A 24,887-nucleotide genomic window follows, 5' to 3' on the forward strand; every position below is an offset into this window, starting at 1 on the left:
ACTGTTTAGCCGGTCAGATAAGAAATAGTTTGTAATTGCTTTTGACAGACAGACCCACTTTGGATGTTGCTCAGCTACAAAGAAGCCTGTAGGTCTCATACAATAAAGGGATGTGTTGAAAGAACGTGTCTTCTTAGCCTCTAAGAGTACTACCAGAATTTCCTCCATAAGCAGCCTCCTCTTTGCAAATCCAGTTACTATCCATGGTGCTGAACTAGCTACTTGGTCTTCTGCGATGCTTAAAATACTTGCCTGTGTGGTATGCTGCTGATTTTTTTTTTTTTTTTTTTTTTTTTTTTTGTCAATTCTGCTAGACTCTGTGAGGATACTCTTCTGCATTTAGACCTTTCATAAAATCCCTGTCTCCAATTCTGGTTGCCATGTCCATTGTCAACCACCTCTTTTCACTTTAGCTGCTGACAGTAAAAAAGCTTCACTTCTAGGATTAATTTCTGCTCTTTTGCTTTGGATACAGAAGGTAATAGCTCTGAGGCAACATTTCAAGACATCCACATGTGGATGACAAGTCCAAGGTTCATTGTCATAGAATAAGTTTATAGTGACCCTTTAGCATACTCCAGAGAAGTAGGCAGAGATGGTGCTAAACTTTTGCAGCTAATCTCTTAGAAGATCTTGATGGAATCTATGATTGAATTTTGTACTTTTGCCATTAGTGTTCCACCAAAGCACATAAAATAATAACAACTGACACTCTAGAGGACAGAGATTTCCATATAGGCAGCCTCATAGCACATTTCCTCAGCCTGTACCCATTTAGTGGTCCCATCAAATGCCTTCTATCTGCCTGCTTCTACCATCTCATCACTTATTGTCAGGCAGAATGATCCTGGAGGTTTCTTTCCTGACTATGATGAGCACTGTCTTAGAGGTGTTGGAAAGCAGTCTGTGATCTTACTTGTTTCTTTTTCCTTTCCACACACCTCTACTTTATCATTTATACATGCATTTTATGACCAATACTTGGAGACATAGAAAGGAAAGGTGTGGCTTACTCTGCTTGAGAATATGTCAGCTTACCAGGAGAGACAGACAGTAGTAGTTATAACATGGAACATTGCCAGTGCTAACAAGGGAGCTGGACTGCCAGGGGCCATGTAAGGAATACGAACCCTGGAACGTTTCCAAGGAGGTAACTTAAGCCATGACTCATATGGTCAATAGCAATTACCCAGCAAAACCAAGTGAGACCCGTCTCTGGGATAATGAGTTGCAAGAAATGCATAATTTCGTGAGATGACAACAAAGTGGGAACTAGAGAGGCAGGGTCTTCTATAGAAGGTTAAACAAAAGTCTTCATTTAATTCTGAAATTGGTGAAGAGCCATTGGAAAGTTTTTTTTTTTTTTTTAATTTTTTAGAAAACTATGTGGTGGTGATTAGAGCCATTTCTAGACTTCGGAATAAAAATAACATAGTATATCCCTTGTAATTCCGGAAGCCACAATTTCAATTTTGTCACCTTTCTAATCAAACTGCTAAAGACTTCCTTTATGCGCTAATAGGTTCCTCTTTTATCATCAGTTGCATAATTTAAGTATTTTTAGAGCCTTTGAACATCAGGTACCACATACTTATCTGATTTTAGCTCCTCTGCTCTATGACATGAAACTTCTACTCCAGTCAGGCCTGCGCCCTCATCAAATATTCTAAGGTAGAAGGGAATGTAGGCATTCACTGGGTATGTCTGCTGAGTGCATAGGAAAAGGAAAGGCATGAGAGTAGATGTGTACCAACTTTCTACTATGCACCAGGTATTTTGCTAATTCTTGGGGATGCATTAATGGTCACATTGGGAATGCACCATTTCTGTTTATAAATCTTATGGTATGAGGATCTTAAGAGTGTCATTCCTGGAAAGCACAGGGAAGATCCAATTTGCATCAAGTTTCTAATCATATGCCCTTGAGCATCAATCAGAGAGACAAATATATCTCAGTGTAATTCTGCTTCTGAAAATATCTCCCTGTTAAGCATCCCTCATACTGTTGGGGATGGTTGTTTTTGTGCTCCCCTGCATCTTCCATGGTCAAGAGCTAAAGTTCTAATGGTTATTGAAAACCTTTAAATGGATTGTTTTCTCTGTAGTAGTTTAATATAGGAAGATAATTTTATTAAGTTGGATTTTGTGTCGGATGATAAATCTAGAGAAGAGTTCCTCTTAATTTCTTGAACATTTCTTGGAGGAGTTCTGAGGCTTCCTCTGGGTTGAATGGGAAAGATGAAGTAGAATGTAAAGACATCAGTTACTGAGGAGTACCGTCCTCCAGTATGGAGGCTAGAGGAATACTTTTGCTAATATGGATCAAAGACATGGGAGAGTTTGCTGTGCCATTGTGACTGTGTCCAGCAAATAGATGTGTAAGCCTAAGTGTAATACGTAGTATCGATTTGCCAAGTGAGACACTTGGGCTGACATTGTAGTTCTTTGGTTCATGGGGGTGGATCCATGAAGCATGGTCCACAGTTATCTCTCCCAACCTCTTTCTACCCCCTCTATCTTTCCATGCATGCAGGCTCACATGACTGGGTAGCTTTACTCAGAATGACTTAGGTATTAGTGCTTTGCTATTCAACACCAGCTTGTCTGTTATGGCAATTTCTTCTATACCCCTTTTATCTTTTCCTAGCTAAACTCTCACAGATGGTACCATAGATCAGAGGACACAGGCTGGTAGGCCCTTCTGGGACTAAGCTTGTAGTTGTATTTCATTTGATCTATAGCCTATTAGATCACACATCATTTAAAAGAAATTTAATTACTTGTCAACAGTATTCTTCTGGTTTCAAGTTTAGCTGGAATCTTTTTGACCTTTTATTATAAACTCTAAAACTGAGGGTTTTTTTTTTTTTTTTTTCTTTTTCTGGCTTTTGCCTTGAGGGTCTGAAACTCGGTTTTTGTTTTCTATTTATGATCTTATTGTTTGTTTTTACTTATTTATTATTTTAATCTTTGGCAGATAATAATCAATGGCATCAAACTCTAAAGCATGTAACAAGCAGGCACTACAGTATGTGGCAGTTGGCATTAGGAGCCCCAGGTTGGATGTCAGCTGCTTCTCAGCAGGCAGAGTGAGTTTATTGACCCCTGTTAGCAAGACCATAATTGCAGATGTGGTCCTGGCCATGCCAAATATTAGGTTCTTCTGACTTTGGAAGCTAAGAGGACCATCTGCTGCCACATTTGTGCTTGGACTTCACTGTTAGAGTTTGGTAAGTTAGTACAATGTGATAGAAAATGATATTAATGATAATCAGTCTTAAATCTGTGTGAGGATGAGAGAAAGAGTAGTCGCCATTTATGCATCCTATGATATATAATAAATGTCACATTAAATGATTAATATAAAAATGTATGTTATGTATACATATTTAATTTGGGAGCTTGTTAAATCAAGTGTATCATTAGCTGTAACCTTTCCTTTGGGGATGACAATACATTTAAGACTTATCGTGTGACAAAAATGCCATGCCAAGATAGACTGTTGAATTAATTCATAACTTTTCACAGAAAATAACATTTACTAAATACTAAAGAGCAGGAACTATGTAAAGTCATTTCATTCAGAGTAATATTATCTCAAGTATTTCTTACAATCCTGTAAAGAGGGACTTGCCATCTACATTATCCATTGTCTCTAGTCTGAATCAAGTTAAATACTTTATATAATGCCAAGTAACTGGTGTGGGCAGATCAGGCTTAAACACTACAAAAGGGGACTTCTTAGTCCGTGATCTCAACAATGGCCTCATACTGCCACGAGTCTAGTATCTAATTTAATAAAGGTATGAGCTGGGTGGTGGTGGCATACGCCTGTAATGCTAGCACTCAGGAGGCAGAGGCAGGTGGATCTCTGTGAGTTCGAGGACAGCCTGGTCTACAGAGCTAGTCCAGGACAGGCTCCAAAGCTATAGAGAAACCCTATCTCGAAAAAAAAAACAAAATAAATAAATAAATAAATAAATAAATAAATAAATAAATAAATAAATAAAAAAGTATGAGCATTTGTTGAGCATCTATACAGTTAAGAACTATTTCAGACTCTAAAAGGTATAATTTTGTGTATTTACATTTTGCTCATAGGATATTTGAGATCTTTTGAGAAGATCAGACTGGACTTATTTCATAATAACAAAGTTAACTGGTGTAAGTGACAGATGAAGAGAAGGTTGTTCAGTGGAAGGAGAATTCACAGCTGAGCAGAATCACCAATTGTCTGGGGCATGGAAGAAAAAGGGTCAGAAATAGTAGGCTGTGTGATTCTGTGGAGACCCCAGAACCTGGATTCTTTTGCTATTCTTCTTGGTCATTTATTTGTTTCTTTATCCCAAGGAATGTCACATAATGAGATTAGCGTTGGGGATTTAGCTCAGTGGTAGAGCACTTACCTAGCAAGCACAAGGCTCTGGGTTCAGTCCTCAGCTCCAGAAAAAAAAATGAGATTAGCCCAATAGTTTTCTCTAAAAGCTGTGGCATTCTGGAAGCTGGAGACCAAAAGCTCATTTCATTATTATCTATTCTCAAATCACTAAATTGGGGTGGGGGATAAACTATCTTTGTTTTAATTTCTTAGAGGCTCCACATGTGGATATAAAGCAGAAACAGTATATTGAGATTTGTAGTTAACATTGCTCTGCTAAAGGTACCCTGATGGCTGGCTTCATATTTTGTACCTCTTAATGTCTCAGAGAGCATTTCCAATGGCCTCACTTTCAAATACCCTCCAGTGATCCGGATCATCACAGTGGAGCTCAGTGGCCAAGTCACATACACACTTGTAAATGATTAGATCTTAAAGCTAGGTGAGTTGACTGAAATTGTCCTATATGTGAACCCCACAAATGATTAAAGACGCTTGACAATCAAGATAAAAGAAAGGCCAAGTGTTCGAACCTCCTAGTACTTGACAGTATAAATTGTTCCATGTGCCATCTGGGTGTGCATTACTTCATTCCTCCCAGTTTTCTTGGTAGAGGATTGGGGTATAGAATTTACAACAGATCTTATGCAAAGCTGTTCACAAGGAGTTAAGTATGGCCAGAGATGAGGTGGAAGGGGAGAGGAAAATACTTCTGTGAGAGGAAACCTTTGGTCAATTCTTAAGGATCTGGCTTACAACTACAACTCAGTAATCAGGGAAGAGTTTAATGTTAAAATTCAGCACGTATGGGCAGACTCCCAACCAAGGTAAGGATGTGAGGTTGTGGGGCAAAACGCTTCATCGTTTACTAGCAACATAGGGTTCTGGTTTGTCAGATTGTGGGGTCAACACGGGTAGAAAGGTGTGGGTTGACTTTGGATGGGGTTCCCGAGGAAGCGGTGCTATTTATACACCTTGGAGAAGAGAGAGAAAACTATAGTCCAAGGGACTGGATGAGCAAAGGCAGAGTCTCACTAATACATGATCCATATAGAAGTTTTCAAGGTGACTCTGACAGGCAGGTATAAGAGGCTGCTTGAAAGGGATCCTGGTAGGTACGAAGAGCTTTGTGTGTCAAGATAAATTTTATATACTATTGAGGGATTTCTGCTTTATGTGTAGATATGGCCTAGTAAAGAGTCTAAAAATGACCATTCCTGGGGCATATCTTTGCCCTAGTGCAACAAGAGAATTAGAGGGTCAAATCCTGGCTATGCCCCTCCTTGGCTATGTGAATTTGGTCTAGTATCTGTCTTCCTCAGCACCTGTCAATGATAAAAGGCTAGTATCAGTGTCTCCAGCTGTTTATTGTAGATGATATATCACAGTGTATAACAGTGTTTTTCAAAGAGCCTGGCACATTGTAGGCTCTCCATTGGCGGTAACTACTATTATTATATTGCTCTCACACTCATAGTTTATCTATATGCCTCTGTATCATGATCATAGATGAAAACAAATGTTTGTTCAAAGAGACTTTGTCTTAACTCAGAGCCTCTGTTCTTAGCTCTTCCCCCAGCTGGTCTCCTAAATACCAGTTATAAGTCCAAACAATAGTCTTTACAAATCCATGGGTAGGACGATTTAGACCAACTTGTCATCCTTATACTCTACCTCTCAGGCTATATGACATCTTCCCCTGTGAGGCACTATTTCTACTTCATCTTTAATTGTTTCTTGCCAGGACCGCTTGTCAACAAAGGCTGCTTTCTGTACCTTGATGCTGCTTTTTTGGTCTGGTTCAGTCCATCAGCTGAGGACACTTGCTTAAATGAGAGCCAGATTTTCCCGAGAACACTGTACCAATGTTCATTCACCTTGGGCAAAGGTCTGGCTGGCCTTCCTGTTTCATGCCCTAGTGCACACACCCAAGGCATCATCAGTATTTTTCTGCCAGCCTGTGGCATGGTTCTGCTTAGCGTGTAGGAGGGGCAGGGACAGTAGCAGCAGTAAAGCTAGACGGTTGTGTGTCTCGGGGCTGTGAGACAATTGTCCTCCTGTCCCTTTCTTCTTGGTAGTAGCCATTTTACAGAATCTCACTTGGGGCCACTTGTTTCCAGTAGAGGTCCAACCCTGCAGCAGATCAAGATGTCACGTTGCTTTTCCCTAGATTTCTGTGCCGGTTGAGAAGTTGCTGTGTTCTACTATGTATGGCATTTAATTTCTTCTTGACATTCACCTAGAATAACAAAGTGATCATTGTGAAGGTGTAGATTAAGGAAACAAATAAAACTGAGATTCAAAAAGTGTACTTAACTGTCAGCAAAGGAAGATGTTGGGTGTATTTTTTTTTCACCATTGAAGAAATTCCATAGACACAGACAAGCAATTTTGGGGTTATGATGGAGAGCTTGCCTACCAAGAGGCTTTGACAGAAGTCTAGTAATCATCAACCACTTTCTGCCTCTGATTTTTCCTGATCATTTCTTCAGAAATCTGCATTCTGCTTATCATTGTCAGTCCTAGGCTCAGATTCTCCTTCTCCTCATATTCGTTTAAAAGACCTTTGTCTTTCTATTTGGGATCTCTGTGAGGACAGCTGCTTGAGCTTTTTCTCTCTATTTATTGTTCAGGGTACCAAGCCTCCTCTTTCTCTTTTTGATGAGTTATTGCTGCCCACTAATGGCTTTTATAAGGAGAAAAGTCAAAAACATTTCATCCAGATACTGAACAAGGCAGAGCTTGGTTCCCATACAGAGATTACACATGCTAGGACACCATACTGGGGATATGAAAAGAGATACTGCCAGTCAAACTCAATTTTTTTTTATGATTTGTTTGCTTGAGTGGTTGTCTGAGGATCCTGTTGTGTTCTTCTTTGTTCATGGTTAGTCTTGTGAAAATAAAATAAGAAATTCAGCTTTTGAACTGGAAAGCTGATCACATATAACTTTATACATCATCAGTAAGGAGCATCCTGGGTATGGATGGCAGTACTAATAAATATGTGGGCAGTGCTGCCCATGGACTCTGGAACTGATGCTTGGATTTGAGTCCTGTTCTACATGTAGCAGCATTTGAGCTGTTTCCTTAATTACTTTCTGTGTCTATAAAATGAAGGAATGACTCTAGGTTTGCCAAATGGTTGGTGTCTAGGTGAGATGGTAGATGATAAGCCTTCACTATAGAGCTTGGTATTAGGTGTTTGGTAAGTGTTAAAAATCATCACTATTTTCAGTGGTACTGACTGTAGTTGGATCCACAGTCAAGGTCACATAGTAGGTGAAGAATTTTCAATGCTTTGTCATAGTTGTGGATCACACTGGCTGTACTTGTTCAAAGTCAACAGCTCTGCTTGATTATTGCCTGGTGACAGGTTAGAGGAGGGAAACAGTCAGTGGTTGGATGTTGCAGAGCAAATGATATGCCTAAAAGCGACACATTCAGTTAATGTTTTCTCCCTGAAATAGGATGGATGGTGAGATTGATTTTGGCTCCAAAGCCTTTTTTATTTACCAAAAGTGTAAATTAGACAGGAGTGTGCAAAGGATGATAGAAGTGAACCATCACTTTCACAACCACCCCCAAATACCTGAGATTTTTGTACACTTTCTGCATCTCTTATGTCTTTCTTCCTCACAAATCAGTTCCCTCTTCAACTCACTCTCATTGATTGACAGGAAATAAAGAGACTTTGCCAAAGTTGCATACCTTCTCCATCCTTTCCCTTCCCTTTGCTATGGTTAGTATTATTGTATGGATGTGTTGTCGCTCAGAAATTGGACCTCTGAAGATGATGCAGAAATACTGCATAAAAATTTCAGGTCTGGGTCTAGAGAGTCAACTCAGCAGATAAATCCTTGCTATACAAGTATGAGGACCTGAGTTCCAAACCCCCAGAACACACGTAAATCTGGAAGCAGTGGTATGCATGTGTAATCTCCATGCACCTATAGTGAAATAGAGACAGTGACAGGATAATCTCTAGAAACTCATAGACCAGATAAACGGTAGCAAAGAGGAGGCCTTGTTTCAAACAAGGTGGGAAATGAGGACTGATGCCTGTGGTTGTCTTCTGTCCTCTACATGCATGCTATGACACATACATGCCTATACTTACACATAAGAACACACACACACACACCACACACACACACACACACACACACACACACACACACACACACACACACGGCCAGTGGGGGAACATACAAAGTGCTAATGAAGGTAAAATATTTTAAGTATTTTTGGGAAATATATTAGTAACCCCTGTGTTATTATGCATTACTCCAGGTGTGGAAATTCAGAACAGTCTTTTTCATTTTTAGTTGATATTCTCACTTTCCCCTCCCACCAATCCTTTCTGAGACTGTGGCCATGGCCATGTGGAAGTGGACTTTGCCTTGGGGAGAATACAGAGACAGAAATCCCTGATGTATCTCTTATAGGACAAATTAATCTCTGGCATAAACTAATTTTTTGTAAATTTCAATTCTCATCTAAAGTAAATGTCCCCAACTGACTAAATTAGGGTATTATCCTTTGCCTCTGTATTGAGGGCATATTCAATGTGATTATAAAATAAAACCCTTTACATACCCTCCTGTAGTTAGATTTTTCTCTCCACTCTTTGGGAACTGCCACCAAGCTTCCAAATAAACACACAGGGTCTTATTCTTACTTATGAATGCCCAGCCTTAGCTTGGCTTATTTCTAGCCAGTTTTCCTTAAATTATCCCATCTACCTTTTGCCTCTGAGCTTTTACCTTTCTCCATTCTCCATTCCTTTCTTTCCTTCTAATTCCATGGTTGGTTGTATAGCTAGGTGGCTGGCCTCTGGTGTCCTCCTCTCCTTCTCCTTTTTTCGCTCCTCCCTATCTGTTCTCTTCTCCCATTTTATTTATCCTCTCTGCCTGTCAGCCCCACCTATTTCTCTCTCCTCTAGCTGTTGGCCATTTAGCTCTTTATTAGACCAATCAGGTGTTTTAGACAGGCAAAGTAACACAGCTTCACAGAGTTAAAAAAATGCAACATAGAAGAATGCAACACATCTTTGCATCATTAAACAAATGTCCCACCAGGCGGTGGTGGCGCACACCTTTAATCCCAGCACTCGGGAGGCAGAGGCAGGCGGATCTTTGTGAGTTTGAGGCCAGCCTAGTCTATAGAGCGAGATCCATGAAAGGCACAAAGCTACAAAGAGAAACCCTGTCTCGAAAAACCAAAAACCAAAAAAAAAGTTCCACAGCATAAATGAATATAACACATCTTAAAATAATATTTTACAGCACCATCCTCCTAACCAATACTCATAGCTCTCAATCATTTAAAAAGATCTTTTGCATATGTTTATGATGAGTTTATGTGAATGAAAAAGACATGCTTATGCCATGACCTGTGCAGAGGTGAGAGAACAACCTTAGGGGTTGGTCTTCAACTTCTACCTAGGTTGGGACTCTGTTGTTTGCAGATGTGTATGCCAGGTTACCCAGTTCATGGAATTCAGGGAGGGTCTCCTGTCTCTGCTTCCCATCCTGCAATAGAAGCACTGGGATTACAGACACACACTATCACATCCAGCTTTAAGTGGGTTCTAGGAGTCCAAATTGGGTCTTTACATTTGTGTGGCAAGCACTTTACACAGTGAGCCAGCTGTCTCTTCATGCAATACATACACATAGTTTGAATAATCAGGCAAAACATAAGGATATTGTAAAGTTGGAAGTCTCCCAGCCCTGAATATGAATTTCACAAAGCCACTGTCCTGAAAATTTCATGGTTCATAATTATTTCCAAAGATATTTTATGTATTTATGACTCTCCATTTTCATACAATGGTAAAGTAATTATCAGTTTGTCCTGCTTCTAACTCCACTTAAAAAATGAGTTGGAAGGACTCATATAAAAACCAGAGGCAATACCTAATTTTAAAGGGCAGCATTGTATTCCATTATAGAGGTATGTCATCTATTATTGATGGTCATTAAGGTTATTTGTGGCCTTTTACCAAGGATGCTTTAGTAAATATGTGTGTATTTTGTACCTGTAAAACTCAGTGTCTCTTGAATTTGGCTCATAAACTCATACTGATAACTTTATGACATTCAGAAACTGGCTACAATGAAAAAGATAAAAGGTATAGAGTGGCAATGTAGAGGCTCATTCTGAGCTTGTATATGCCCCGGACATCTATCTCTTGGGGTGCTTTGTTTTAATGAGTCTTTTGTTTCACATGTTGTTTCAGACCATTATGTCCTGAAGATGCTTCAGATCCTTTTCCTGGATGCCCAGTGAGTGATGGATTGATACTGTTTGCAAGATTGATTCATATGGCACTTTTGTTTGGCTTCTGACAGGTTGTTTATAAGAATAATGACATCCGTCTGGAGCTATCTCGCTTGGCCCGGATTGGGGACACCAAGATGAAAATCTATGGTGAAGTTGTGTTCAAATGTGAGAACGTGGCCACACTGGACCCCATCAACTTTGAGACCCCAGAGGCTTACATCAGCTTGCCCAAGTGGAACACCAAACGTATGGGCTCCATTTCCTTTGACTTTCGTACCACTGAGCCCAATGGCCTGATCCTCTTCACTCATGGGAAGCCCCAAGAGAGAAAAGATGTCCGGAGCCAAAAGAACACAAAAGTTGACTTCTTTGCTGTGGAACTTCTTGATGGCAACCTCTATTTGCTGCTTGACATGGGCTCAGGCACCATCAAAGTGAAGGCCACTCAGAAGAAAGCCAATGATGGGGAATGGTACCATGTGGACATTCAGCGTGATGGCAGATCAGGTAAAAATGGCTTAGGACTAAGACTAGATGAAAGCAATAGCTTTCTCGCCAGACTCTATGTATTTATTATAGTAATCACTTTCATGCTCAGCTGTCCCCACTATTCTCTCTAATAGCTGTTGTAAAATGATATTTATGGACAAGATGACGGTCTTGTGGGTGTCTAGTATTCTTAGCTTCTCTCTCATTCTGCCCAATGGTTTTAAGGATAACTCTAGGACCCTAACACCACGAGTGGCCTTACAAGTAGCATTTCTATTCCTACCACAGGGACTGTCATGGTGTTATACCCCCCCATCCATTCTTCTCTCTCTTATCACCATGGAAACTGACTGTGACATCACTGATGTTACATTATGCGATTACTCTGTGGGATAAACTCCATTGCGAGAGTTTTTGTCATGATAGCCCTTCAATAATTGGCAACAGTCATGTTTATAGGGAGAAATTATGACAAAAAAGGAAACAGCAAATTGATTTTTCCTGAAGTCATGTTCAATTTAAAGCCTTTCCTTGGTGTGAAAGCCCAGATTTCTCTCTTCTGCCCAGACCCCACCAACTCCCCATTCCTCTTCATAACCTTTTATATTTGGTTTAAATGACTTTGTTTCTGTAGCCACAGATGAAACAAACTAGCCCCAGGCAGTACATAGCTACTCTGGAAGAGTACGAAAAAGGGGGTGGGGGTAGCCAGAGATAGAAAATTTGGGCTTTTGAATGCCTAACCGGTCTGCCTGGCTTTCTAAGGACCCTCTGGCAATGACAGTCATATTCTATGTTATTAGTAAGGGTGTTTCCTCAAGAGGAGGACTAGAATAGCATCTGAATTTCAGGCTCATTTTCTGATTCCTCATCTGGGTAGCACATGCACAAGACCATTTTTAGCTTCCTTTGCTGTAGCTGTATGGATTTCTTCTGTAAACATACAAAAGTCCTAGGCTGGGAGTTTTTATGGCTAGGTTCCCTTGACCAACACTACAAAACAAGAGGTTTCCCCCCATCCCCAGAAAGCAGAACTAGAAATGGCTGAGCTTCTGTGGAGTGTCAGCTTTTCTGTGTAATTCCTCAGCTAGAGAGGTGGCAGAGATGAGTGATGCTGCCCTCAGGAAGGTCTGGATAGGGTCCATGTAGAATGCAGTCAGTGGCAGATTGTAGCCTTGGATGTTTTACTGCCCAGTAGGATTCTCTTTTGATTGTCTGAAATCTGGTCAGAACCAAGAGGCTTCCAATTAAATGTGTTTGTTGAGCAAGAATGAACAATTTGTGATTTTTTTTTTCAAAAGAAAAACACACAAAAAAAGTTTCTCTGGTGGCTAAATTTCTGTCTCTCTTAAGTTCATCAATAAAATGCCACCTGGGGCAGCACTAGAACACTGTCTCAGAACTGTCTATAAAACACTGTTGTTGGTTAAGACAATGTGTGAAGGTGTGTTATGGTTGAAGAGATTTATGTGTGATTAACTATGACCTTGCTGTGACTTAGCAGTGACCCATTGGTGTTCTAAGAAGGCTAGTATCCAGAAAGACACAATATATTTATTTTTCTTATTCCTAACACTAATTACCTTTTCTAGTTGTCTCGTTTAGATTTGCTATTGCTGTGATGTGATAAAACATCATGACAATGGTAACTTGGGGAGGAAAGGGTTTGATTCACTCATAGTTCCATATCAGTGAGAGCAGAAGCTTTCAAACAGGGCAGGAACCTGGTGGCAGTAACTGTGGCAGAGGCCATGGATGGGTGCTGTTTAATAGCATATTCCTCATGATGTGTTCAGCCTGATTTCTTATAGAACTCAGGACCACATGCTCAAGGCTGTCACCACCCACAATGGGCTGGGCCCTCTCCCATCAATAACTAATTAATATAATACCCTACAGGCTTGCTTACAGCCTGATCGTATGGAGGCATTTTTTTTTTTTCAACTGAGGTTCCCTTCTCTCAAATGTCTCTAGCTTGTGTCAAGTTGACATAAAGCTACCCAGTTCAATAGTATAACTATCTTGGTTTGCATTTTTAGAGCTAACAGGGAACCCATCTTCCACAAATAAATTTGGATTTTAGGAGCCTTAAATTTCATATGTGGAAGCTATGGCATTGGTCAATGTCTTGAAGTACTGGTGATTTTGATCAAAGCCTATACAATTTACTAAGTAAACAATAATGAGTTCAGGAAAGCTGAAGCATAATCTAATTAATCTTTATCAATAAAAGATTGGGAGTCAAATATTGGGGTAAGAACCTGAAAGATCAGAGAACAGGGAACAGCTGCCAGTTGCTTTCTATCTCTTCTCTGTCCAAAAGGGCCTGAGATCCTCTTTCAGCCCTGCTTTCCCACTTCCCGTCTCCTCTCTCTACAGTCCTCCAAATCTCTATGGTCAGTGAGTATCTAGCTCCACTCTCTGACTCCAAGAAAGCTTTATGTATCAGAACACCATTGAAACATCACACAACAGAAAACAGTGTAACATTACATGTAGCTGGGACTTCTCCTGTGTCCTGCCTGGTCCACAGCCACTCATACCCAAGTAAACACATAGAGTGTTTTTACTTAATTTAATATTAATTAAAAATGCTTGGCCATTAACTCAGGCTTACTACTGACTAGCTCTTATACTTAAACTCAGCCAATTTCTGTTAATATATATGTTGCCATGTTTTCTGTGGCTTTACCTGTGTGCCATTAAATGCTGCTCCCTGAACGGCAGGCTGGCATCTCCTCACTCAGCCTTCCTCTTCCCAGAATTCTCCTTGTCTTCTTATCCTGTTTATACTTCCTGCCTGGCTATTGGCCAATCAGTGTTTTATTAAACCAGTGTCCAAAAGCATTATCCCACAATTACATTTCAATATGATCTATGAAACTTCATTTCTTTGTGAGGATATTTTTCTGGCATTTTTTTCCAGTTAGCTACCAATATCTTCTAAAATAGATATTTGTAAAATAAGCATGTCCAAATGTGCCTCTTTCCTCAAGCATTCAGAAGACTAACTGGCCTGAAAGGTGATCCAGAAAACATTTTATAATCACTCTTCAGTGGAGACAGTGAGTCTTAAAACCCAGTAAGTGCATTTAAAATGTGTTCAGCCATATATTATGAGCATAGGCTTTTCATGGTATACAGTCCAAGCTCTGAATTTCAAATTGATTCTCTTACTGTCTATACTTGGAAGTCTATGTGTCTCTTTTCTTGGTTACTTTTCTGTTACTATTATAAAACACCCCGACTAGAGCAACTTCAGGGAGAAAGGATATTTTTGTTTGTTTGTTTGTTTGTTTTGGTTTACTGTTCCAAAGGGTTACAGTCAATCACAGCAGGGAAGACATAGCATTAGAGAATGCAGACACAGTGGCGGGAACAAGAGGCTGGCCTTTCACTTGTATCCACACTCAGAAAACAGAGAGTGAACAGAGAGTTGGGCAAGGCTATCAAGTCTCAAAGTCAGCCTCCAGTGACCACCCACTTCTTCCAGAGAGGGTCTGCCTTCTAAACATTCCACAACCTTCCAAACGGAGAATCAGCTGGAGACCAAGTGTTCACACATGTGAGCATATGTATAGGGTGTTTCCCACTCAAACCACATTACCCCATTAATTGATGACCACATTAGCCCTGTGTGAAGAGCTGAAAAAAGCTGTGTAAGAGAAGATATTAACAGACACAAATCTCAACTTCCTCCTTGTTTGAAATAACAATTTCACTTATTCTTTGAGTATTTCATACATATATATGTATATATATAATGCATTTTAATTTTATCCATGCCCCTACTATCTCCCTCCAGCTCCCCTAGGACCCACCAATCTATCTCGCTGATAACTCATTATTCTATTGCTTATTATTATTAAATAATTCCTCCCCAGTCAAATTACTGATAATCATGTGTGCATGTGTCTAGGGCCATCCACTGGTGCATGGGAAGACTATCATCAGCCACATCTGTTTCTGAAGTTTTCCTGGTCCCACCCAGCTCCCACAGTCTCACAGTCCCACAGTCCCACAGTCCTGTAGCCACTCAGACCCAAATGAACACACAGAGGCTTAATGTTAATTAAAACTGCTCAGCCATTAGCTCAGGCCTACCACTGACCAGCTCTTTTACATTTAAACTAGCCCATTTCTGTTAATCTATATGTCACCATGTGTTCCATGGCTTTACCTGTGTGACATTGCATGTTGCTCTCTAGACAGTAGGCTGACATCTTCTGACTCAGCCTTCCTCTTACCAGGATTCTCCTTATCTGCTTATCTAGCCTATACTTCCTATACTTCCTGCCTGGCTACTAGCCAATCAGCATTTTATTAAACTGGTGTACAAAAACATTATCCCACAGCACACATCCATTTAAAAAAAATGACTCTCTACTCTTCAGCAGCCATCAGCTGCAGTAGCTCCTCAGATAGGGGAGGAGCCTTGAAAACTCCTCTCCCACCCATGCTGGAATTTTAATAACTCCTACATCACAAAATTATTTTGAGGGTGGAGTCTAAAAGATGCACATAATGGCAGTGTAGTTCAGTGGCAAAGTAAAATGCTTCATGTGTGAACCTCTAGATCTGAGTGACAACACACAAAATCAATCAATGTTTTCTTCTTAAATACATAAAGTGAGGGGATAAGAGAGATGGCTCAGCAAGGTTAATAACATTTATTGCTTTGGCTAGGGAACCAGATTCACATCCCAGCATCCACAGGGTGGTTCACAGCTATCCATCACTCCCAAGGTGATGCCTTCTTCTGACCTCTGGGCGGCATGCATACATGTGGTATGCATACATAGATGAATTCAAAAACACTTATACATACAAAATAAAATAAATTAAAAATACATAAAATGCTTAAAATGCTAACCAGGATATTATTTTTTGTTGTGTGGGTTTTTGAAATATGAAGAACTAAATAGGCAAACCAAATTTCTCTAGGAGACAGCTTTTAAAGAGAGTTAAGGGAGGATTGCTGATTCAATGAAATCCAACTCCACACCAGGGCCCTTTATGTTCTTTCCATTCCATTCTCCTGGTGTAATTGGGCACACACACCATATTTGTGATCTCTTTTGGTCAGCTTCAGCCTTTAGGTTGTATGTACTGGCTGAGGGAACTGAGGCCCAGACAGAAGAGCCAGAGCAGAGGCCAACTAATGGATAGCAAAGCCCACGTCTCTCAACACCTGCAAAGCATTTCAAGAATAATACTAAAAAACTAATTCTGCAGGATGCTTTGATACCACCTTGCTCATCTCCTAATTTTACAGTTCAGGAAGCAGAGCTGTACGGTGCTGAGGGTGGAACAGGGTGGAACAGCCATGGAATACAGAAGTACTTCTTCCATTTTCCCAGGCCAGGCACTAGGTTGTAGCTTCTAGAATCTCATTTGACAGAACCCACTATCTGGCCCCTCCCAGGGCTTAACCTGTGTCTCTGGTCTCATCTTTTCTCACCACTATTGCCTCTTCGATTATGAACAAAGGTCTTCATGCCATCAGGGTAATAATAATAATAATAATAATAATAATAATAATAATAATAAAATAAAAATAAAAATAGTGTGTGCATGTGTACTGCGGAGTGCATGTGGATGTCAGAGGACAATTTTGTGGAGTTGATTCTTTCCTTCTACCTTTGTCTGGACTCAGGGGATCAGATTCAGGTTGGCAGGTTTGATCCATAGACACTTTTGCCCAATGAACGACCTCACAGTCCCCTCAGGACTTTGCCACTCTCTCTGACAGGCATCATTTTGCCCTTGAATTTTGCAGGGCTGGATCTTTTTCAGTCTTTTGGCTTAGCTCTTCTTCATGTGGTAACCCCTTCACTGGCTATACACTTTAAAGTAGATCCTATGAGCTAATCTCACGGCATTCATTTGACTATTTCTATAACACCTGCTATTAGCTAATATTCTTAGATTATCTGTTGCTTTTATGCCTCTATGCTTTTTAAAATAAGCCCAATAGGAAGAGTGTGCCTGATAATCCTAACACTGTGCCTGAAACTATTACCAGAGAAAGAAACGTGTTCACTGTGTATTTAATAATGCATGAAGAAACACATTCTGTCTGGGTGTTGTGGCTCACACTTGTAATTCCAGCATACAGGAAACAGAGGCAGGAGGATGGCTGTAAGTCTAAGCCTAGTTTAGTTTTTGTAGCAAGCTACCTAGTGAGCCTCTGTCTAAAATCAAAACAAACACACGAGCCAAAAACAACAATACCAAAAACATAGTTAAAGGTAATGCCCAAAATTTTGGTTGACAGAGTGGGCAGTCAATGTCCAGTCTACAAGGTATCCATGGATAGAGAGACAAAAGAGAATGCCCAATCCTTTGGGGAATCATGAACCCCTGAAAGCATTACAAAGCCCATTCTGTCCCGGGCTTTGCTATAATCACTCTACACATATGCATTTCTTTGATCATCACAGCAGCCTGTTAGTTGAGGATAATTATTTTTCCCTTTTGGGAATGGAAGGTGGAGTCTCCTCTTCGAGGCTGGAAAGCTGGTAGTTGGCAGTGCTGGGATTTACACTTCTCTTGCCCTATTGTGTATCTTACCTCTCAGCGAATATTGTTATGGAGAGAAGAGATATACTGGAGTTAGTCACCGGGTTTCTGAGTCCTCCTATGGCCCAGGTTTTCCTAGCTTCAGGGACTGGAACCGAATGTTCCTTCCCACCAGGTTGCAGCCATATTTCCCTGATTACAATGTTGTCTCCCACAAGGCAATGCTGATATCTCCACTCACCTGCGGAGCTGCTTCCCTTAAGCAGCTCCAGAAGTTCACCTGAGATGCAAGAAGGCCCTTTAACTCACTTTGTGCATGTCTCCCACTCCAGGTACCATATCTGTGAACAGCAGACGCACGCCATTCACCGCCAGTGGTGAGAGTGAAATCTTGGACCTAGAGGGGGACATGTATCTGGGCGGACTGCCAGAGAACCGAGCTGGCCTCATTCTCCCCACGGAACTCTGGACTGCCATGCTCAACTATGGCTATGTGGGCTGCATCCGTGACCTGTTCATTGATGGGCGCAGCAAAAACATCCGGCAGCTGGCCGAGATGCAGAATGCAGCAGGCGTCAAGTCCTCCTGTTCACGCATGAGCGCCAAGCAGTGTGACAGCTACCCCTGCAAGAACAATGCGGTGTGCAAGGATGGCTGGAACCGCTTCATCTGTGACTGCACTGGCACCGGCTACTGGGGAAGAACCTGTGAAAGAGGTGAGTGGGATTTCCTGGTCTGAGTGGAGTGTTCCATGGTCTGAGGACATTTTTACTCACCTTGTGATTTTCTGCTTTCAAACAACAGTGTTGGGTTCCGTAGTCTGCAGATCTCATCCTTTCTAGTTGTGAATGGTTAAATTTGTTGATCAGTTAGATGGTAGAAAGGGAGAGCTTTATAATAAATACCCCATGGTCACAATATACTTTAAATATCTCCTATGGATAGTGAAAGTTCTAGAAGTAAGCCAACTTTATTTTTCCCTTTAGTCCTTGAACTGACACTTCCTTAGTGGTTTATGCAGGCTGACTTTTGGATTGGTCTCTAAAAGCAGAATATTGAACAAATTGGGTCTATCTCTGTCTTCATGGAACTGCCTGTCTGTTGGGATTAAATAACTACTTAACAAATATGGTGAGTTTTTTCTTCTTTTTTTAAGAGGCTGAGTGATGACATGGTTCTGAACATGATCTCTGGAGCCATTTGGGCCCTCGAATTGTCCTATGAGCTCCACCAAGATAATTTTTACTCATTTGTAAAAGACGGACAACCAGGAACATACCTCATTAGATGATGATGATGATTGAATTAATGGGTTCCTGAAATGTGGAGAGCATTTAGTACCTGTTAGTGATTGCTGTATGGTTAGTTATTAGTATTAACATCATTAAAGGGAAGATGCAGAGGAGCAAAGAGACCCAGCATATTGTAGGGGTTCAGACAGTATTTCTGCAAAGAAGTGGGATGGAAGAGACAATTTGAACATGAATGGGCATTAGTTTGACAAAAAAAAAAAAAGAAAAAAAAAGTGGTAGGAAGAAGTATATTTTCTATCAAAGGGCATATGTGAAACCAGGACAGAGGGGGAAATATGTCGGATGCTTTGTTTTCTTCTAAACAAAGTCATAATGGAATGGGGCATGCAAGGTCAGTGTAGATGTGAAAGCTGACCCTACAGAACAGGCAGAGCGCCATGGATTTCCTCTCCATGCACAACATAAACATTTTACATTTGCACCAAACTTATTGTTTGTGCAAAAAAAAAAAAAAAAAAAAAAAAGAAGGTACGGAAGTTAACAAAAGAGATAACACCAATACCAGAAGATTCTTGTTTGAAAGCTATCCCCAGGTAGCAGCTTGCTCTATTTATAGAGGAGGCACACAAATTCATTCTGGCTATGGATTGTAATCATCCCCTTCGTATGAATGGTCACTTTATACAATTAGTGGTTTTTTTTTTTGTTTGTTTGTTTGTTTTTTTTTTTTTTTTTTTTTTTTTTAGGCCCTCAGTTCTACAGCTTTTAGGCTAGGATATAGAATCTGTAATAGATGTGTTTCCTATTCTAGAGGAGTTTATCATTATTTGACTAAGAAGTGCAGGTTTTTACAAGAAGCAGAAGACGGAGACATGAGGGAGATGTAGAGAGATAAAGAATGACTGGAAGACATATCTGCATGGCTACATTACTGAAGATAATCAGCAATCAGGAGCTCCTGGGATTGAAACTGTGGTGATGGGAGAGAGACACTGGACATGGCTGGAGTGGTGTTGAGCAGTTGTTTTCAAAGAGTGCTTTTTGTGAGCTCCACAATGTTACTTCAGGAGAATAGCAAGCCTTCCTAGGTCCCCTTGCTGCTCTGTACTTTCCTTTGATGATGATGACACTAATAACAAATTATAAGCCAATCACTAATATGTACTAAATGCTCTCCACATTTCAGAAATCCATTTTTCATGAGAACAGCAAATCTTCCCTACAGTCATACCAAAAACAAGACACAGGACATTAGGGTGAAGGAGAAAAAGGGAACTTTCTTGTAGCTTTGGGATTTAAATTTAAATTTCACTGCATTTTCAATGCAGCAACAACCATAATATGAGCTAAGATGAGGAGGCAGCCATCTGGAATAGAAATAGGCCACATGGGGTTGCTAAGTCTGTCAAGTGCCTGGACTCTTTCCAAATGTCTTTGTAGGGTAGCCTACCCTGGTGCTGGTTCGGAGAGATGGAAAGGTCATTTGACCTCTGGGATGTAAGAGACTGGTTTGATGTAAGCCAAGGTGTTGAAATATCACACTGTCTATAAAAGCAATGTAGGAATGGAATGTTTCCTCAGACATCTCACTTCTTCCTCGTGTAACTCACAGGCTTTGTGGTGTCGAGGCAGGAAGCAGTGACCATAGCCAGCTGTGCAAGGTGTTTATGAGCTCACCTAGTCCAAGGGCAAATCAGTGGGAGATGGTCCAAAATTGGCCAAGTACACTGAAAGTCACTGCATCTTTTACATTGTCACTTTTGACTAGTCATTAAAAGGCAGCTGATTGGGGATATATGAGGGACAATTATTCCTGGTACAGTGCAGCCAAGAGCCATCCATTCTGGCCAAATGAGAGGCAGCTTAGCAAATTTAAGACATTTGATCTATTCATCGCTCAAGCCCCAGACGGTTCGACTGATTGTTTTGTTCCCCCACTAATTGTTTTTTGCCCCTGTATTGTTCCTGACACCATGTTCAGAATGAATCATTGGAGTGGAAAAATGGTAGGACCACACTGTTAGTGAATATAATAGAGCTTTCCAATGACATTGTTTTTTCCCCCATTGAAACAGATTCCTTGATGGAGACTTCTGAATATTTTTCTTCACTTTTTATACATTTTTTTGAGGCCTATAATTTCCTAGACACTGTGACCAATTTAACCAGCAAACAAGTGTCTGGGCACAGCTTATACTTTGGATCAGGGGACTAGTATGTGGTCATGTGAAAGAGCAAAGGGTAATGTCTGACATGTTTAATGTGTGGTAGCTGTTATGAGCAACTTCTGTGAGCAAATTGTAGGGCAGATAGGTGGAGTGGCCACTTTCATATGGGGAAACGTGGTGGGAGGAAGGAGGTCCAAAGATTCTTGGATTTTCTTGTTCCTATTTCTAACAAAATTGTGGTGTTTTCCACTTCTGATCTTCAGAATCTATATGCATTTCTGATGAGTAATAGTGAAAGAAGAATGTTTCACGATATCTTTGTGTAGGAACATGTGACCCTTTGGGTTAGGGAATAGTTCCCATGAACTGCAGTATCAGCCTGATCACAGATACCCTTCTCTAATTGTTTATCTAATTTTTTTCCTGGAAGCTTTAGACTTAAGTCTAAAATTAATCATTTTTACTAACCAAAGTAAGACCAAGAAAATTCCCAAGAAGGTGTGCCCTACTGAGCCTAAAACAACTGTGCCCTGGCTCACTTATATCAATTATCTCACAACAGGAATGGTGGTATTAGTAGGAGCCAATGTGTATAAAATTGAGGAGGTAGGAGTATGGCGATGAAAACTTCATTTCAGGATTGGACATGTCTCAGGTGTGACACCAGATGAAAATTGCCAACCATCTAAATTGTATTGATCTAACGGCAAACGTTACATCAAAGTTGTTTCCAAACAACAAAAAAGCAAGGTAACTAGGAAATATACAAGGATGGAGACTAAGGTAATTTACTTGGATAGTTTTCTACTTAGTTAAATTGAGCCACCTTTGTTTCCAACATTTACAAGATAGTTCTTCCTTCAGCAGAGAGAAGAAACTCTAAATACTGACCTCTGAAAATTGACCTGATATGGCACTTTGCATTTTTTCAACATGGCTTGCTAATATCTTAAAAAGATATAGATAGTGATGTCCATCATTCTCGTATTTAGCCTTTTTGGTGTCCTATTCATAGTAAGATGAGAGCCATCTCTGGAACCTAAAAGCAAAAGCTCATAGTAGCTACTTAATTGTAATCAGTTCAATTGAAAACTGGGAAGATGACTTGTTCTTCCATGAAGTCCTATAATTTAACATTGATTTATTTGGTGTGTTGGTGTGTGTGTGTTTGTGTGTGTGTGTGTGTGTGTGTGTGTGTGTGTGTGTGTGTGTGTGTGTGTGTGTATGTTTAAGTGTAAGAGCATGGAGGTCTGAAGACATCTTGTGGGAATTGGTTCTCTCCTTCCCAGGTGGTTTCTGGGGGTTAAACTTCAGCCATCTCTGCTTTTATTCAGTGAGCCATTTTGCTGGTCCCTATGATGTCTTATAGTGGATAAAAATACCACTGAATCTATCTTATTCTGTCCTGGAATTTTCCTCTCTTGGAAAGCTATGAATTTTTGACCTTCATTAATATAAGGCAGTCTCCTTTCCACTGGGGCTAACAGGTAAGCTCAGTTGTTGAATATTCTGGTAAGGCAAGTATGAGAATTCCTCAGTGGACCTTCAAACTAAATCTGAATCCATTGTGCATTCTATGTTTATCTTTAAATAGCTTTGTATAAATATATGTGGGATTTATTTGGGAAAAAAGTCTATTCTCATGTCAAAAAAAATAACCTATGGTACAGTGTTTGGAGGCAAAATGACCTCATGATTAAAGGCAAGAATGTAAGAGTCAGACAGAACTGGAATTCTATGTTGGTTCTGTTACTAATTAGCAAGATGGCATAGAGGCCCTTGATCTACGTCTTGGTTCTTTATCTAGGAAATGAACATATTATACTTCCCCAGTAACTTGAAATCTCCAGAATTAACTATGACATCAAGAAAGTAGGATTTCATGGGATGATTATGTGGAATAGTGTTGATCAAATGATGATCTTGGAGAGGAAGGAAGAACATCTCTAGGGACCCCAGGTCACTATAATTAAGATCCTCTGACCTCTGGTTTCTGAACTTTCCGATTTAGAGTTTTCATTTTGCAAAAAAATGAGAACAGTCCTATTTCAGAGTTGTGTTTGTCCCCACAGTGTTCTGCTCTGTCCAGCTGGGCAGTTACCTGGGACAGAATAGGCCAGATCACATTATATGTACCTGTTAGAACGATCCCTCGAGAAGAGACATTTGAGAACTCAAGCCATCTCACTGGCTTTCTGAGATCCTAAGGTTAAGAGCTTGATAATAATGGGCATTTTTAGTTCTTAGGCACAGAGGCTGCCCAAGTCCATGAATATACTTCAATATTTTCTCTTGTTGAAGATTTTTCCCTAAGAAGAGTAGGTCATGATAATGAGGAAAAACTCAATGCAGTGTCTTCCATGTCCCCACTAGGACAGTGTTTTTGCAGAATCATAGGCCTTCTCCCTGTCAAGGTAGGGCAATGCTCATAGTAGACTAAAACAGTTCCCAAGAGGAAAGATGGGATTCAATTTTCAAACGCTTCAGAGAGGTGAAAAGTCTAAGCCTTCTGTCTAAATCAGGAGAATGGATTAATTTTTTTCCCAGCAAAAACTGAGACTTGTTTTTTTACATTGTTTAAGTATAACACTCCTTTAATTTTAAACCCCTCTTTACTTAAGATGTAGGGAAGAAACAACAAATGACAGATGCCATTGTGGACTCTTTGCAGTTTCAAACTTCACTATCTGGAAAGGAATACATGCTATAAAACAGTGGTTCTCAGCCTGTATCATGAGCCTCTTTGGGTCACATATTGGATATTTACATTACAATTCCTAACAGTAGCAAAATAGCAGTTACGAAGTAGCAACAAAATGATTTTATGGTTGGGGGTGACCACAACAAGAGGAATTGTCACAGCATTAAGAAGATTGAGAGCCACTGCTATAAAATAATTAGATGCACATGAAACAATTCTTGGAAAATACAAGCAAGTACCAAGAATCAGGAAAAAAACAAAACAAAATAAAAAAAAAACGCTTAAGACTTGAACACAATTAACTAACCATTAAATCAGTTATGACTAGTCCTTTCTCTGTTTTTTGAGTTTGACTGTTCTTATGTACAGACATAATCAAGCTATAGGAAAAATGTGTGTTCTCCTTTTCCTACTGAATATCATATTGAAACCTCAAATTTATCTTCCTAATTGTTATATATTTATATACGCACATGTGCATATGTGAGTGCACAGTTACATATAAATCACATAGATGTTTATACATATGTAAGTTAATACAATTTTATTGATTCATTGCCCTTTGCTCATTCTTCCATGGTTTAGGACAGGTAACCCTGACTCATATGGCCATAGATGGTTATAGACTTCCAGCTGCATGAAACTGCTTCAGATTTCTTTTTATCTTGCCTTATTTTGGCCATTCCTCATGAGTGCTGAAATAAAACATTAACCGTGCTTATAGAAATCAAATGATTTTGAGAGCATTAATTTATAGAACCATGAAATTAAGATAAACAGGACATACTTCTTCCAGGCCTTTGCAATTTTGTTTATCTGTCATATCCATGTGCCAAACACAAGAATAAAGACATGAAACCTCTTAAATGGTTTGTTCCTAGAGGAGAGGATGGCATCAGCATTTATCCCCAGTCTTTACTGAGGGCCTCCTTTTCAGTCAACTCTCTGGTTGGCCATTGCTCCTGGGTGGCAGTAACAACAGCAATACCAGCAGTAGATTCTGCCTGGCACAGGTCACAGTGAGGCTGGAGTATGTCATATGAATGTCACACATACATCACACAGGAATCAGGACATCAGAAAACAAT

The 24,887-nt window shown here is 40.1% G+C and overlaps 1 protein-coding gene across 31 annotated transcripts in view; it reads left to right on the forward strand.

Moving 5' to 3' along the window:
• Nucleotides 1–24,887, forward strand: part of Nrxn3 (neurexin 3) — a 1,610,845-nt gene that overhangs the window by 504,466 nt on the left and 1,081,492 nt on the right. For all 31 annotated transcript variants that reach the window (XM_036206284.1, XM_036206279.1, XM_036206286.1 and 28 more), the window contains 2 exons: nucleotides 10,735–11,173; nucleotides 18,010–18,393. In XM_036206284.1, the coding sequence (XP_036062177.1) occupies nucleotides 10,735–11,173; nucleotides 18,010–18,393 (823 nt within the window). The remainder of the gene's footprint in view (nucleotides 1–10,734; nucleotides 11,174–18,009; nucleotides 18,394–24,887) is intronic.

This window comes from Onychomys torridus, chromosome 14, assembly GCF_903995425.1.
Source record: "Onychomys torridus chromosome 14, mOncTor1.1, whole genome shotgun sequence".
NCBI lineage: Eukaryota > Metazoa > Chordata > Mammalia > Rodentia > Cricetidae > Onychomys > Onychomys torridus.